The sequence below is a fragment of the Melanostigma gelatinosum genome, assembly GCF_949748355.1.
Source record: "Melanostigma gelatinosum genome assembly, chromosome: 13".
NCBI classification, from domain to species: domain Eukaryota; kingdom Metazoa; phylum Chordata; class Actinopteri; order Perciformes; family Zoarcidae; genus Melanostigma; species Melanostigma gelatinosum.
This window is the reverse complement of record NC_136646.1, coordinates 6129977-6143280: the sequence shown is the minus strand read 5'-3', so window position 1 is coordinate 6143280 and position 13304 is coordinate 6129977. Positions and strand designations below refer to the sequence as shown.

Here is a 13304-nt window from a genome sequence, read left to right as displayed (position 1 = left end):
CTCATAGACTTCTATAGAACCAGAGGAGTCGCCCCCTGGTGGACACTAGAGAGAATGCACGTTTTAAGACACTTCCTCATCCACTGCCAACGACTCACATAACACGGGTGGGTTGACATTGGACTTAGTTGAAAGTGCGGTGCATCGAGACGCGGAGGGGCACCGAGCAACCTTTTGTGTTGATGAGTTGAGAGAGAGACTCACGTGGCTACCGAGCAGTGTTGGGCAGCGACACATTGTTGTAATATTACTACTTTCCCCAGTAACAGTGTAAGGGAGTTCAGAGTAACACTGCGATTTGTTGAGTTGAACTTTCAAGGGAACATGCCTCAGGCGCATGTGTGACCGCCAGGAGGGAGAGGAAGAGACAGGCCCAGTTCCACTGCATGCAAAAGCATGCAGTGGAACCTCAGTTTAATCATTTGCACCTTCAGTTAAAATCTGAAACTCAAACACTGCATTTTGTGACTATTTCACAGACTGTGTTGGTCTGTTTCTCAAAGGGTACGCTGCCCACCATCAACTGTAGGTTATAACTATGGATGAGTATCTCATACAACCCCCTTATCCCTTTAAACCTCTGGCATACAATTATATTTTACACAAACAATATTCTTCCAACTTAGTGTCAACGGTTTATGTTTGGCCCCTTTCCTGTTGCAACAAGACAATGTCCCATGCTCAAAGGCGGCTCCGTAAAGAAATGTTTTTTTCCAGAGGTTGGTGTAGAACTGGACATGGTCTGCACAGACTACAGCCTTAAACCTCACCTTCCTCCAACACCTTTGGGATGAACGGTAACACACCAACCCTGGGCCGGACCTGAACACCCAACATCAGTGCTGGACCTCTTCCAAAACCGTAAGCATGAAGACACACAGAGGAGCTGCAGCTTTATTCAACAATGCAGTTTGCCGTTATTTTCTGTAGTTGAGCATTTACTGACAGAAACTAACCTCATCGTTTCTGTCCCTCTCTCTGCTTCCCAGTTCACGGAATGTTATTTATTTGTCAGTTCAATCTAAGGATGCAGCAGATTCCACTGTAGTGTGCAGACTGTGAATAGATTTGTTGGGCTGCAACGGCAGTTTTGACCTGATAATGATAATAACATCTAATGAGTAATATGAATTAAATCAGTCAGTCAATCGGGCAGTCAGTGATTCAGCGCGTAAATCTATTGATTCATAAAATCCGCATCCCACATATTCTCTCTCTCTCTCTCTCTCTCTCTCTCTCTCTCTCTCTCTCTCTCTCTCTCTCTCTCTCTCTCTCTCTCTCTCTCTCTCTCTCTCTCTCTCTCTCTCTCACACACGCGCGCAGACTCCTCCTTCATCTCCTCTCCTCCTCCTCTCAGTTGGCCCTGTGACTTCTTGCCGGGACGGTATAACAGCAGCCTACCGAGCGAGAGACCAGGCGGTGGATGGAGAAGGGCAGTAGCCGCAGCAGCAGCAGCAGTCGGGCGCGCCGACCGAAGCATGCTCCAGCGCAGTCATGACTTGCTCGGCGTCAGATAGCGAGAAGATCGTGATCAACTGCGGCGGGATCCGACATGAGACCTACCGGAGCACCCTAAAGACGCTGCCGGGCACGCGCTTGTCTTGGCTGACCGAACCCGACGCCTTCAGCAACTTCGACTACGACCCCAAGTCCGACGAGTTCTTCTTCGACCGCCACCCGGCCACCTTCGCCTTCATCCTCAACTACTACCGCACCGGCAAGCTCCACTGCCCCAATGATGTGTGCGGGCCGCTCTTCGAGGACGAGCTCGCCTTCTGGGGCATCGACGAGACGGACGTGGAGGCGTGCTGCTGGATGAACTACCGGCAGCACCGCGACGCCGAGGAAGCCCTGGACAGCTTCGAGACCCCCGAGCCGGACGCGCCGGAGGACGACCCGGCGCTCACCGGCGGGGCGGACGGCGACCTTAAGCGGCTGTGCATGCAGGAGGACGGCCGCAGGTCGACGAGGTGGGAAGTGTGGCGGCCCTACATGTGGGCGCTGTTCGAGGACCCGTACTCCTCCAAATACGCGCGGGTGAGTGTTCGGACAAGTGTCCGTTCTGTTCCCCACCCCCCTCACTTTCCCGTTCTCCGTGCCTTTACTGTTAAAAGACTTCGCTCCTTCTTTATTTTTCCTTTCTTTGCGCTGCGCTCGCATGCGGCACAGTTTTTGGCCACTGCGCATTGTTGCGCGTAAAGTGACTCTCTAATAGTGTTTTGGAGGGATGGGGGGGATGTCAAATTCACTGCAGTGTTTTTTCCCTTCCTCTCACATGTCTCACCTCCCCTCCTCTCCTCTCCTCTGCTCCGCGGAGGTACCCCCTCCGCTGCTCTTTCTATTTAATCTCCCATTGATATCATCGTATGAAGGTTTGACCACCGCTGATGCGTCAGTGCGCATCAGTCCAGCCTTCTCTCTGTCTCTCTCTCCATCCAGTGTCTACATGTGTGTGTGCCAAATGATTTCTCCTGCAAAATACTGGCACATATTTAACATGGTTTAAATACCCTGATTTGGGGTCCAGTTCTCTGCACCATCAGTCCACATGTGGTCCAATAATCGACTTAATCACATAAATCCAAAGGTTGGTGGGTAGACCTGCCTCCATGTGTCTGCTCTTTCTCACATATAGATGAAACAAAACTAAAGCGTCTGCCTCACACTGCATCCGATAGCATGCTGGTGGTTTGTGCACGTGCGTGTGTGTGTGTTACTCCTCTACTCATGAGTGTGTGAAGGTTACCAGTGCCTGAGTGTCTGGATGCGTTTGTTTGAGTAGATAATGGTGCAAACACTGTTGCGCCACAAAACACTGCTCTGCCTCCAGCATTTGCCAGTTGGTTGCTTTACTTTTCTGGTGAGCACGCATCCCATTAGTGTCGACTGGAGAACGACATGAACGAATCACATCTCACTGATGCATTAGTTAACATATGTAGAGCTGGTTTGAATCTGGCATGAGCTGCACTGCTACAGTACAGATGGTGAATCCTTTATGGCTCCTAAAACAGAAAGAGGTCCAGTAGAAATGCAGGACATAGTGTACCCTTCATGTAGTACAGTGGAGGGTAAGGGTCAGGGTGGTGTATTGCTGTTAGTGTGTCACTTTACTGCGATTAACTGGTGGTTGGTGTTAATCCGACGGTTGAAGGGTAGCCGATGCACACCCTTGGCTTCTCCTATTATTTAAAACGTGCGACGTGGAGGGGGAACGTTGGTGCAGAGTTGGTGGAGTCGCAGCGTGTGATGACGCAGGGGTTCAGGGGTAGAACACGGGTGATGGGGGATGGAGTCAGATCCACCAATGGCGATGACTTGCTCAGGATCAGGCCAAATCCAGGCTTCCATGTAGATGCACCGATTCCCAACTGTTTCAGTCCCGATACCGATACCTGGTCTCTGGTATCGGCGATACCGAGTACCGATCCGATACCAGCGTTTGATTAATACGCTGTGTGCCTCACTGTGTGGAAGTGACTGGATCATTATTTGCATCAGGCTTGACTCAAACATTGCTTTTGTAAGAAAAGTGTATATTGGTTAAAACTTGTATACAGGAATTGAAATTCCAGTATATTGCTCCACCTGTGCGGTCCGTCCTCCACCTCTCACCCTGCGTGTCCCTCTTCTTTCCCCTGCTTAATCTATGGCCATCTGTAGAAACAGAGGCCGGTGCTGCTGACCCGGGTCAGTGTCAATGGGAGCTGTTTTCTCTGGACATACGCACAGAGACAGCATATTAGACAGGGCTGTCCTCGACCAAAGAAATGAGTCGTCGACTAACACTTATACAATTTTGCCCACTAATCGATTCGCTGATTTACTCGACAGATCTGTAGAACTGGATTTCTCCACAAAAAAAATCACACAAAAGAGCCACTTTAAATCTTTTGTTTACCGTCAGTTTCTTGGAAAAAAAGCACGAGAAAAGCTTCAAAAAGACTTCAGAAACCAAAGAGACCAAATGATTAGTCAGCTAATCGACTGTAAGCGTACAGCCCAGCATGCAGGAGGACGATTGACTTAGTCTCTGTGAGGTGGAAACACACACACACACACACACACCGTTTGCCCACTGTACAAGTATAAGAACATGTGGTCTTGAGAAACACGTTCCATCCCATTATCCCCAAAAAATGATGCCCAACTTAAATGATTCCGCACGTCGCAATTTGTGCCCAATGCCAACGGTCCAATGCCCATCGTGTTAGTGCAGGAAGTAGTTTGCCCTTTAAGTACCAAGGTGGAAAGTAAGCACGTGTGTGGATGTGTAACGTGTCTGAATTCCATGCAGGGGCGCAACACAACACTTTACTTTGCATTTTGATGAACCGTACCCGCAATCTGTTTCTCTGATTCATTCGATGGAAACCTTGCAGACTCTGTGTCACTGCAGTGCAGTTTTGCCGGCGGACGATCGGAGCGCCGGGGTGCTGGTGTTGTAGAGGGAGGCCGGCCGGCCGCCGCTCATCTGCACGCACTGCCAGAACATTAGCAAAGTAGCAACCATGTTAAGCAAAACACATTCTGCTCTCGTCCAGCATTCGTAGCATTTACCTACGAATAATAATGCGCCGTAATTTGTAGATATCCCAGCATGTTATTAACTCAAGTACTTCAGTAAAGTTCCCCGTAGGGCCCATGCAGCAATGGGGGTGTCGGGAGTTCTGTGGCATGTCAGCTGGGATGCAGGACTCCAGCATGAGAACCACTGGTTCACAGCACACACTATTGCAAGAGGAGTTTGGAGTGTGAACCTGCAGCATGCAGGACGGGCGCTCGTGTCCTGCGGCTGCGTCTCCTTGAAGAGTCTTGCCCTGTGCAGCTTTCTCTCACACCTACAATTTGACAAGTCAGAAAATTTAAATGGCAGCCGAACAAGCGATGGAAGAACCAAACGGGGGTGACTGTGAAAAAACAAAAACAGACATTAAATGCTGGGGTGGTGTTATGGTGTGTGTGTGTGTTTGGGGGGGGGGGCATCAGTATGACAGCTGAGGTGACTTTGAAAGTGTTGCAGTCAATAGTGTTCAGTGCCAGCACAGGGACATGAAGATCGGTTGGGGGAGGGGGCAGCCAGCAGCAGCCTCGCGCTCAGGAAGGCTGAGGTGAGGCGGTCGGCTCGCTTTTAGCTGATGAGGTCGATCCTTCTGATTGGTGCGTCCGCTGGGGAACATGTCGGCTGGTAGAAGGAAAAGAAAATGAATCGTAGGTTCAATTCCGTGCGTCCATTCATTAGCACGGTGTTTCCATCTCTTGCTTTTTTTCTCTCCCGTCCTCTTCTCCCCCCCCCCCATCTTTCCTCTTCACTCCGTCGTCACCACGGTCAGCTCGTGCTGCTTCATTACCGCGATTTCAGAGCTGAGTGCTGGATTGCTTATTATCGCTATTCAGACCCCCCCCCCCCTCTGGTTCTCTCCAGCTCTCCGCTTGTGCTATAGCGTAACACTGCAGTCCCCACAGTAGCTGACTGCGCTCTAGTCTGCTGCAGAGAAGGAGGGAGAGAGACAGAGAGAGGAGGGGGTGACAGGATGAGAGGTGTTTTTAGTTGTGGTGTATGTGTGTGTGTGTGTGTGTGTGTGTGTGTGTGTGTGTGTGTGCATGTGTGTTGAGATGAATTCAGAGTAGGAAGCAGTAGGGGAAAGAGAAGAAGAAGAAGAAGAGCAGCATGGGGGTCACTTTCTGCACCAGCCCAATGTTTTTGTTGCCCCTATTTTTCCCCTTTTCTGCTGAGCTGGGCATGGGACGCTCATTTCCGTTTATTGATCGGGCCGTGTGTCTCGGCAAGCCTCATTCAGGTGGATGTCTCAGCTGAATGGTGTTCCTTTGTAAGCAGAACCTTCCCACACACGCATGCCTCCCTTCTCTCTCTCTCTCTCTCTCTCTCTCTCTCTCTCTCTCTCTCTCTCTCTGTCTCTCTCTCTCTCTCTCTGTCTCTCTCTCTCTCTGTCTCTCTCTCTCTCTCTCTCTCTCTCCTCCCTTCACATGGCGGGGTGCGATGGAAATTCCCAGCCCCTGAAGGAGGGAAACAAAACACCAACACAGTAGCAACACACACCTCCACCTCCACTTACACACGCTTACTGTTTCTTCTGCCACACGCGGCCAATTGCGGCAGCACTAATGTCATTTTGACCTCATTCTGTTGCACACGCCAGTTATTTTTGTTCCTCATTATACTGTCTGTGCTGTCATGGCCGGAGCGTAGTACTTAATCCTGCAGTTAAGCTACTGTAATTTATTTGAACAGTATTTTATCGTTACAGTATAAACCAGCATGCTACCATTTATTTACAAAGGGTAATAAAATCTACTTTATCATGTGATTCCCCACAACTAAACAAAAAGGTAGAAAACACAAGAATTCATATACAATACAGTGTTGCTGGAGTTTATTATTTGTTGTCAATCTCTTTTACAGCTGACTCTGTAAGACAACAATGAACAACATTTGCATTCAAAAACACTGAACTTAGCAAAGCGTATTTCCACCTCCTCACATAAAATACTGTATGAAGCGGATCCATTATTCATGCAGCACTACGGCATGCACCTTTAATACATGCAAAGGATGAATAGTTAACTGTATGTTACAGTTATGATAAAATACTGCAGGGGCTTGCACAGGCGCACCAACTGCTCAAGTTGCTGGTCTTTCGTAGGAAAATTGACATCAAAATAATATTTTGGTATAGAGATAATTATGAACCGTTGTATTCGTCTATGTTGACCAGCTATGATATGCTGACTACACAGTACACACCTCCAACCAATCCACACAGGTGTGACCATGTTGCCACGTGTAGCAAGACAGCAGAGACATTGTAGTTTACTAAATGAATAGTTAAAAAAATTAATATTGGATAAGAGTAATTTGCAAAACACTTGAAATAGCCAACTTAAAGTAATGAAGGCACAGTTGCAATAGAATGTAAAAGTATGAGATAGATAGTTGACATAGTTCGCTATAAGAAATGGTTAAATGGTTAAGTTCTACGCTAAATGTAAGGCAAACGAAAAGTAAGAGATGAACAATTTGAGTACGTAAATACTACTCTGTTACTCCAAAGCAATAAGGAGAAGATACTGATGGAATGGTTGCATTCTCCAGCTGACGCCTCAAATTGGTGAACACAGATGCAAACTTGACCAAACCGACCAGATCAATCGTGATTTTGTTACACTATCCACTTATACAATAAATAGTGTTAAATAGCATCCTTTAAATACCAATTAAAATGTGTATTTACCTGCATTAAGTGTATTCCTGCTTCCTGTCTTAATGCTAAGCTAGGCTAACCATTCCTTGAATAACACACACACTTGAGATTGACATATTTGCATCTGACGGAAAAAGAAGAAGAAAAGCAACGTTGATGACCCAACATAGATCTGTTCCTTTAAGAGCTGAGGTGAGGCAGGTGGTCAGTGGGTGGAAGCTGGCCCCCGTTTATTTACCCGACCGCCCAGAAACAGTGCCTCAGTGTTACTGATGGAGCGGGTAGCGTGCTGACCTTCAGCATGCAGCGCAGCGCAGACCTCAATCCTCTCTGCAGCAAAACTAGGACGACCAGATGATGGGATTTAATGACACACACTTTTTTTTCACACGGTTTTCTCTCCCGACATTTTTTCGGCATCTTTCCTCCTGTTTCCTTTCATTTCAAAGCATTCAGCATCTCTCCCCCCCCCCCCCTCTCTAGTGGTTTTTCTGCTATAGGCAATATATCCACCAGGGTCCCCCTTCCCCCTCTGTGCTTTTCAGGATAATGCTGCGACAGAGCTTTCTTTCTCTGTGTTGCCCATCGTAGGAGAGAGAGAGAGCGAGAGAGAGAGAGAGAGAGAGAGCATGAATGTAAGAGGAGAGGGTGCAGAGAGAGAAAGAGGGACACTACTATATTTGATGACATGTCAAGAAATAAAACGTTTAACCTCCGAGTGATCTCCACTGTCCTCTTGCCTCACAGGGGGTCAACAACACACACACACACACACACACACACACACACACACACACACACACACACACACACACACACACACACACACACACACACACACACACACACAAACACACATTGGCTAAATGCAGAGACACAAACACTTGCACAAAAGTGGGTAATTGAGCGTAGAAATAGCATGTGCAGTGAGCCCCTAGCCCTCAACACATACAGCAGATTACTGCAGAATGATCTGCTGTGACGTGCTGTGCGGCGTCTGTGTGTGTGTGTGTGTGTGTGTGTGTGTGTGTGTGTGTGTGTGTGTGTGTGAGGGAGGTAAGAAATGCAGCTGATCTCCTTCTACCTTACTGGCTTGATTTGAACACCTTCCCTCTTCACTGTTGTGGTGCTTGTGTTTACTCTAAAGACTGGACATGGCTGCAAGAAAACCATAAGAAGCTGCTCAGATTGCAACATGAAGGCTTCCTGACAACAGTTCCCAAATGCTCAGTACGGCATCTCCAAATAATCTTCTTCATTTTTTGTATTTTAGCACTGTTAACAAATCCTATTGAAAGACCAAAACCAATAAAGTATGTACCCGTGCAATACGTTCAGTACAATACTGACTCCGTGGGCTCAACTGAATGCATACATTTTTAAAGACGTGTAACAAAAGTATAGTTTCATTTAGCAAAAAAAAGGCTCAGTAATTTCCCAGCACAACTGTCTGTTGCAGTTTTTAGACAAGTACTGAAACAGGAGGAACAAGTGCATATGTTGGGAACTACTTTCAGTGGTGGATGAATCCACATCTGGTGCTGTGAGTGTTTGGGGCAGCAGGACAGTGAAGGCGGGATCAAGTCAAAATAAACTTGTATGTACGTTTTCATGGTAATGAAGGAACATGAGTAAAGCTCATTGATGTGTTTTTAATAGTTTCAGTCGTAACAATTGAGCTCCATGGCACAGAGGAAGAAGATCACCACTTTGGATACAAGTGATAACACGTGAGCCAACGTTAGGACAGAACTCATGTTCTGCCATCAGAATCTTTTTCAAGGAGGAACAGTAAACGAATGATTCTTTCACCAGAGCGATGGTGTTCATTCAGACAGATAGTCTGGCTAAAGTCCAGGGAAGATTGGTCTTCTTCCAAAGGGGGGAGTGATGGTTAAAAGCACAATGAGTAATATTTGTCGGTTGTGGTTTTAAACACAACATTCAAGCAGCTGATGCTACTCGGTTAAGGTTGAGGGCAGATCAAGCTTGTGACTAAAAAGAAAAGGATACAAACAGCGTTCCGTGGTGCTAGAGTCAAATGCTTGGTACACCCATTATACAACCTCCTCTTTATGAGTTATTGTGGCACCACGAAGTCCAAAAAAATCGAAGGAACAGTTGCTATCAGCAACATCTGTTAACGTGCGCTAAGCTGCATCCTCCAATCTCTCTAACAGCCAATAACACCATATGCTCCGCTTTAGGCTCCCGTTAGCGAACAACAACTCCCAGAAACACAAAGGCTACATCAGCCACATGCACATGCCTGGACACACACACACACACACACAGTGTTGGGTTAGAGTTGGGTCAGTGTTGGGTTAGTGTTGGGTCAGTGTTGGGTCAGTGTTGGGTTAGAGTTGGGTCAGTGTTGGGTTAGAGTTGGGTCAGTGTTGGGTCAGTGTTGGGTCAGTGTTGGGTCAGTGTTGGGTTAGAGTTGGGTCAGTGTTGGGTCAGAGTTGGGTCAGTGTTGGGTCAGTGTTGGGTCAGTGTTGGGTCAGAGTGTGTTGGGTCAGTGTTGGGTTAGAGTTGGATCAGTGTTGGGTCAGTGTTGGGTCAGTGTTAGGTTAGAGTTGGGTCAGAGTTGGGTCAGTGTTGGGTCAGAGTTGGGTCAGTGTTGGGTCAGAGTTGGGTCAGAGTTGGGTCAGAGTTGGGTCAGAGTTGGGTCAGTGTTGGGTTAGTGTTGGGTTAGTGTTGGGTCAGAGTTGGGTCAGTGTTGGGTCAGTGTTGGGTTAGTGTTGGATCAGTGTTGGGTTAGAGTTGGGTCAGTGTTGGGTCAGTGTTGGGTTAGAGTTGGGTCAGTGTTGGGTCAGTGTTGGGTCAGTGTTGGGTCAGAGTTGGGTCAGTGTTGGGTCAGAGTTGGGTCAGTGTTGGGTCAGAGTTGGGTCAGTGTTGGGTCAGTGTTGGGTCAGTGTTGGGTTAGAGTTGGGTCAGTGTTGGGTCAGTGTTGGGTCAGTGTTGGGTTAGGGTAAGGCAGCCTGAGAAAAAACTTAAAAAAATATGAATAAATAAAAAAGAATAGAAAACGTATTTTGATCAAGTCATAAAAACGTCATCTTTTTGTTTAGTTGTGTGCCTTGTCGGGGGGGGGGGGGCACGCTCATGTGATTGGTTGAAAGTGGAGTCGACATACGACTGGCTTGACTTGTGTACTTATCGAAAAATATGTAATTAATCTAAAACAAGATCAACATTCACAAAAAAAGACATTTCATTTGTGTTTTGCGTGCATTGAAACATATTTTTGTGGAGAGAGTCATTTGTATCTTCTCTTTGCATTCATCAATGACGAGACTGATGTCGTGTTCTCGTCTCAAACGTTACGCATGTTGTGTGATGTGCTCCTTCACTGCACTTTAGGGACACATATTACAGATAAATGCTAAATATCCAGTGATTGGCATTCTTGACACCACAGACTATCTGTGTAAGTATTTGGCCACAGTTTAGCACATTGACTATTCACGACCCACGTGCATGCGTGTGCACATGATGGGGATGGTAGCACCTCACTTTGAGCTTGGAAAATGTAATTGAATTGAAGAAAAGATTGCTGTTCTTCAGATTGTTGTAACAATACAATTGCTCAAAATATCCACTATATGGTTGGTTCTGTGCAGAAGTGTTTGATTCCCGTCGGGTGTCAGAGGAACCTGGATGAGCGCTGGCAGTGCATGAATCCTGCCAGTGTGCCGGACCCTGAGCGAGCCGGTGCAGGGTGTAGATGTCAGCTGACGGCCCTGTCTGCTGAAAAATGAAAAGCTCTACACGTGCTGTTTGTTCCCTTGTGGTGCTGTCCAGTGCTGAAGTGGGTAATGTGGGTCGCTGGCACCGACGTCTGACACAGAAACGGAAAGCATCGCTGGAAGTTAGGGAGTGCTGAGTCGACTACAGAATGCAATTTTCATTTTTGGTTTAGGAGCACTTGTTTTGTGCAGGTTTGTTGGCACTTTCCGATAGTGAAGCAGCTGCTGAAGCAGACGTTGTCCAGCGCTGACGTTATGAAAAGACCCTTTTGGAAATGAAACGCAGCTTGTTGAAAGAAGCAGTTTTTTGTAGCTTCCATCATCACGTCACATGACTTTGATGGAGCAGGATCACACCCAGACCCCCAGGAGCCCCAGAGCCCCGAGTCTCACTGTGATACTGTGATTTATTCTAAATCAGTTGAAATAATATGCAAGTGAAAGCATGGTGTTAACTGAATTATGAGAGCGGCAAGCAGCCTCTACATTAATCAGATGGCCCTGTGTCAACCTCTAGGCCTTTACAAGGCCTCTAGTATTTTTACTTACTTTCACACAGACTGCAAATATTACATGGCGGAAATGTGATGTCATTGTTGTTTTACAATTGGTCCATTTTTTTCTCAGTTAGCCTGGCTATGCAGTTTCCTAGTGTGTTATGATATATTACAAAGTTACCTTAATTATTTGTATAACTATATGATTGTACTGCACACTACTTGTGTTTTTATTACTTACCACTGAAGTCTACACCTGTTATTTTTATTTTGTATGTGTTGATATACATTTACCTCACTTTATCTTGACTTTATCACTTCAACAGCTAGAATGTGTTCAAATCTATAGAATTGGTTCCTCACCTTTTGTCTCCTTTTAATAGTCGGTGCACCAAGATGAAGACTGCAACATATTGTTCTCTGTAACTTCTCCAGTCCATGTCGATTTGTCCTTGTGCAACACTCATTACGCCATATTGCCAAATCATTTGTGTATGAATGTGTGTGAATGGTTAGTGAGTCCTGATGGGCAGGTGGCACCTTGCATGGCAGCCCCTGCCATCAGAATGGGTGAATGATGACATGTAGTGTTAAAGCGCTCTGAGTGGTCGGAAGACTAGAAAGACGCGATGCAAGTACAAGTCCATTTACCATTTACCATTTACCATAAGCAAGTGTGATGAGCTGCGTGCAACATGGAATAAAGCTGCAACCTCCGGTTCTGCAAAGTGAATCCAATGCTGAAGAGCCTTAGAGCTGCATTCTCTCTAGTGTCCACCAGGGGCGACTCCTCTGGTTGTATAGAAGTCTATGATAAAATGACTCTACTTCTCTCTTGATTTATTTCCTCAGTAAACATTGTAAACATGAGTTTATGGTCTCAATCGTTAGTTTTCTTCAATACAGCATGATGTTCATGGAGTAAGTCATGGTCCCATTTAAAGTAGACGGTTCTCTCTCCAATCCACACTCATACTGTGGGTGCCAATAAAAGCATGATCAATGCATTCATGTCAAATGATTGACCCAGATCCAGTTGGCGTTGACTTCTAGAAACACGCACACATTTTTGTGACACTGAATTATTATTATTTTTTACATGAAGATACAAAGAGAGTTCAGATATCGTCATTGTGTTCAATGAGAAGCTGTGTAAACTGGATTTAATCGGTGTAGTCTTAGGAGTTTCCTAACAATTCCTCCTCAGGCTGATTGTTTAAAGCACTGCTGCCACCCCTTGGGAACCGACATTAAAATAAAGCTTGTACACACTGGCCACACTGATAAATATTACTACAGATAAGAGCAAGAATATGAATCTTTGATTTTGTCCATTTAAAGCTGGCGTGGGTAATGCATTTTAGAAACTTGTTTTGTTCTATTTGTTGAAAGTCACTCACTGATATTGAGGCTAAAACATCTTGACATAACTATCCCCCTCTGAGCCACACAGTGGGGTTAGATTTAGTTAAGAGCAATTTAGTTTTATCCATGTTACCCTCTTACTGTCTTACTGTCTGACATTACTGCAGTCTGCCATATCGCACACACACACACACACACACATACACACACACACACACACGCACACACACATACAGTCATGCTCAGTTAGTCCTCGTGCACTGATAATACGATGATTTCTGTGAAGCCTCTTCTAATAATAATAATAATGTATTTTATTTGTAACGCACTTTTCATTTTTTTTTTTTAAATCTCAGAGTGCCACAGAGCCAGTACATAGTAAAACATGGTAAAAAGCATAGTTAAAACATAAAAAAAAACTATAATAAAATAAAAACCAGTGAATGAACGGAAACACAAAAGAAATAACT

General features: G+C 45.9%; 1 protein-coding gene across 5 annotated transcripts in view; it reads left to right on the top strand.

Moving 5' to 3' along the window:
* Nucleotides 1-1482: 1482 nt before the first annotated feature.
* LOC306787454 (voltage-gated potassium channel KCNC1-like) overlaps nt 1483-13304 on the top strand; it is a gene marked incomplete at both ends in the record, with an annotated part of 82775 nt that continues 70953 nt past the window's right edge. For 3 of the 5 annotated variants that reach the window (XM_079282586.1, XM_079282585.1, XM_079282584.1), the window contains one exon: nt 1495-2037. In XM_079282586.1, coding sequence (XP_079138712.1) covers nt 1495-2037 — 543 coding nt within the window. Of the gene's footprint in view, nt 2038-13304 lie in introns of all 5 variants that reach the window. The other 2 variants (XM_079282588.1, XM_079282587.1) reach the window with 1 other exon arrangement.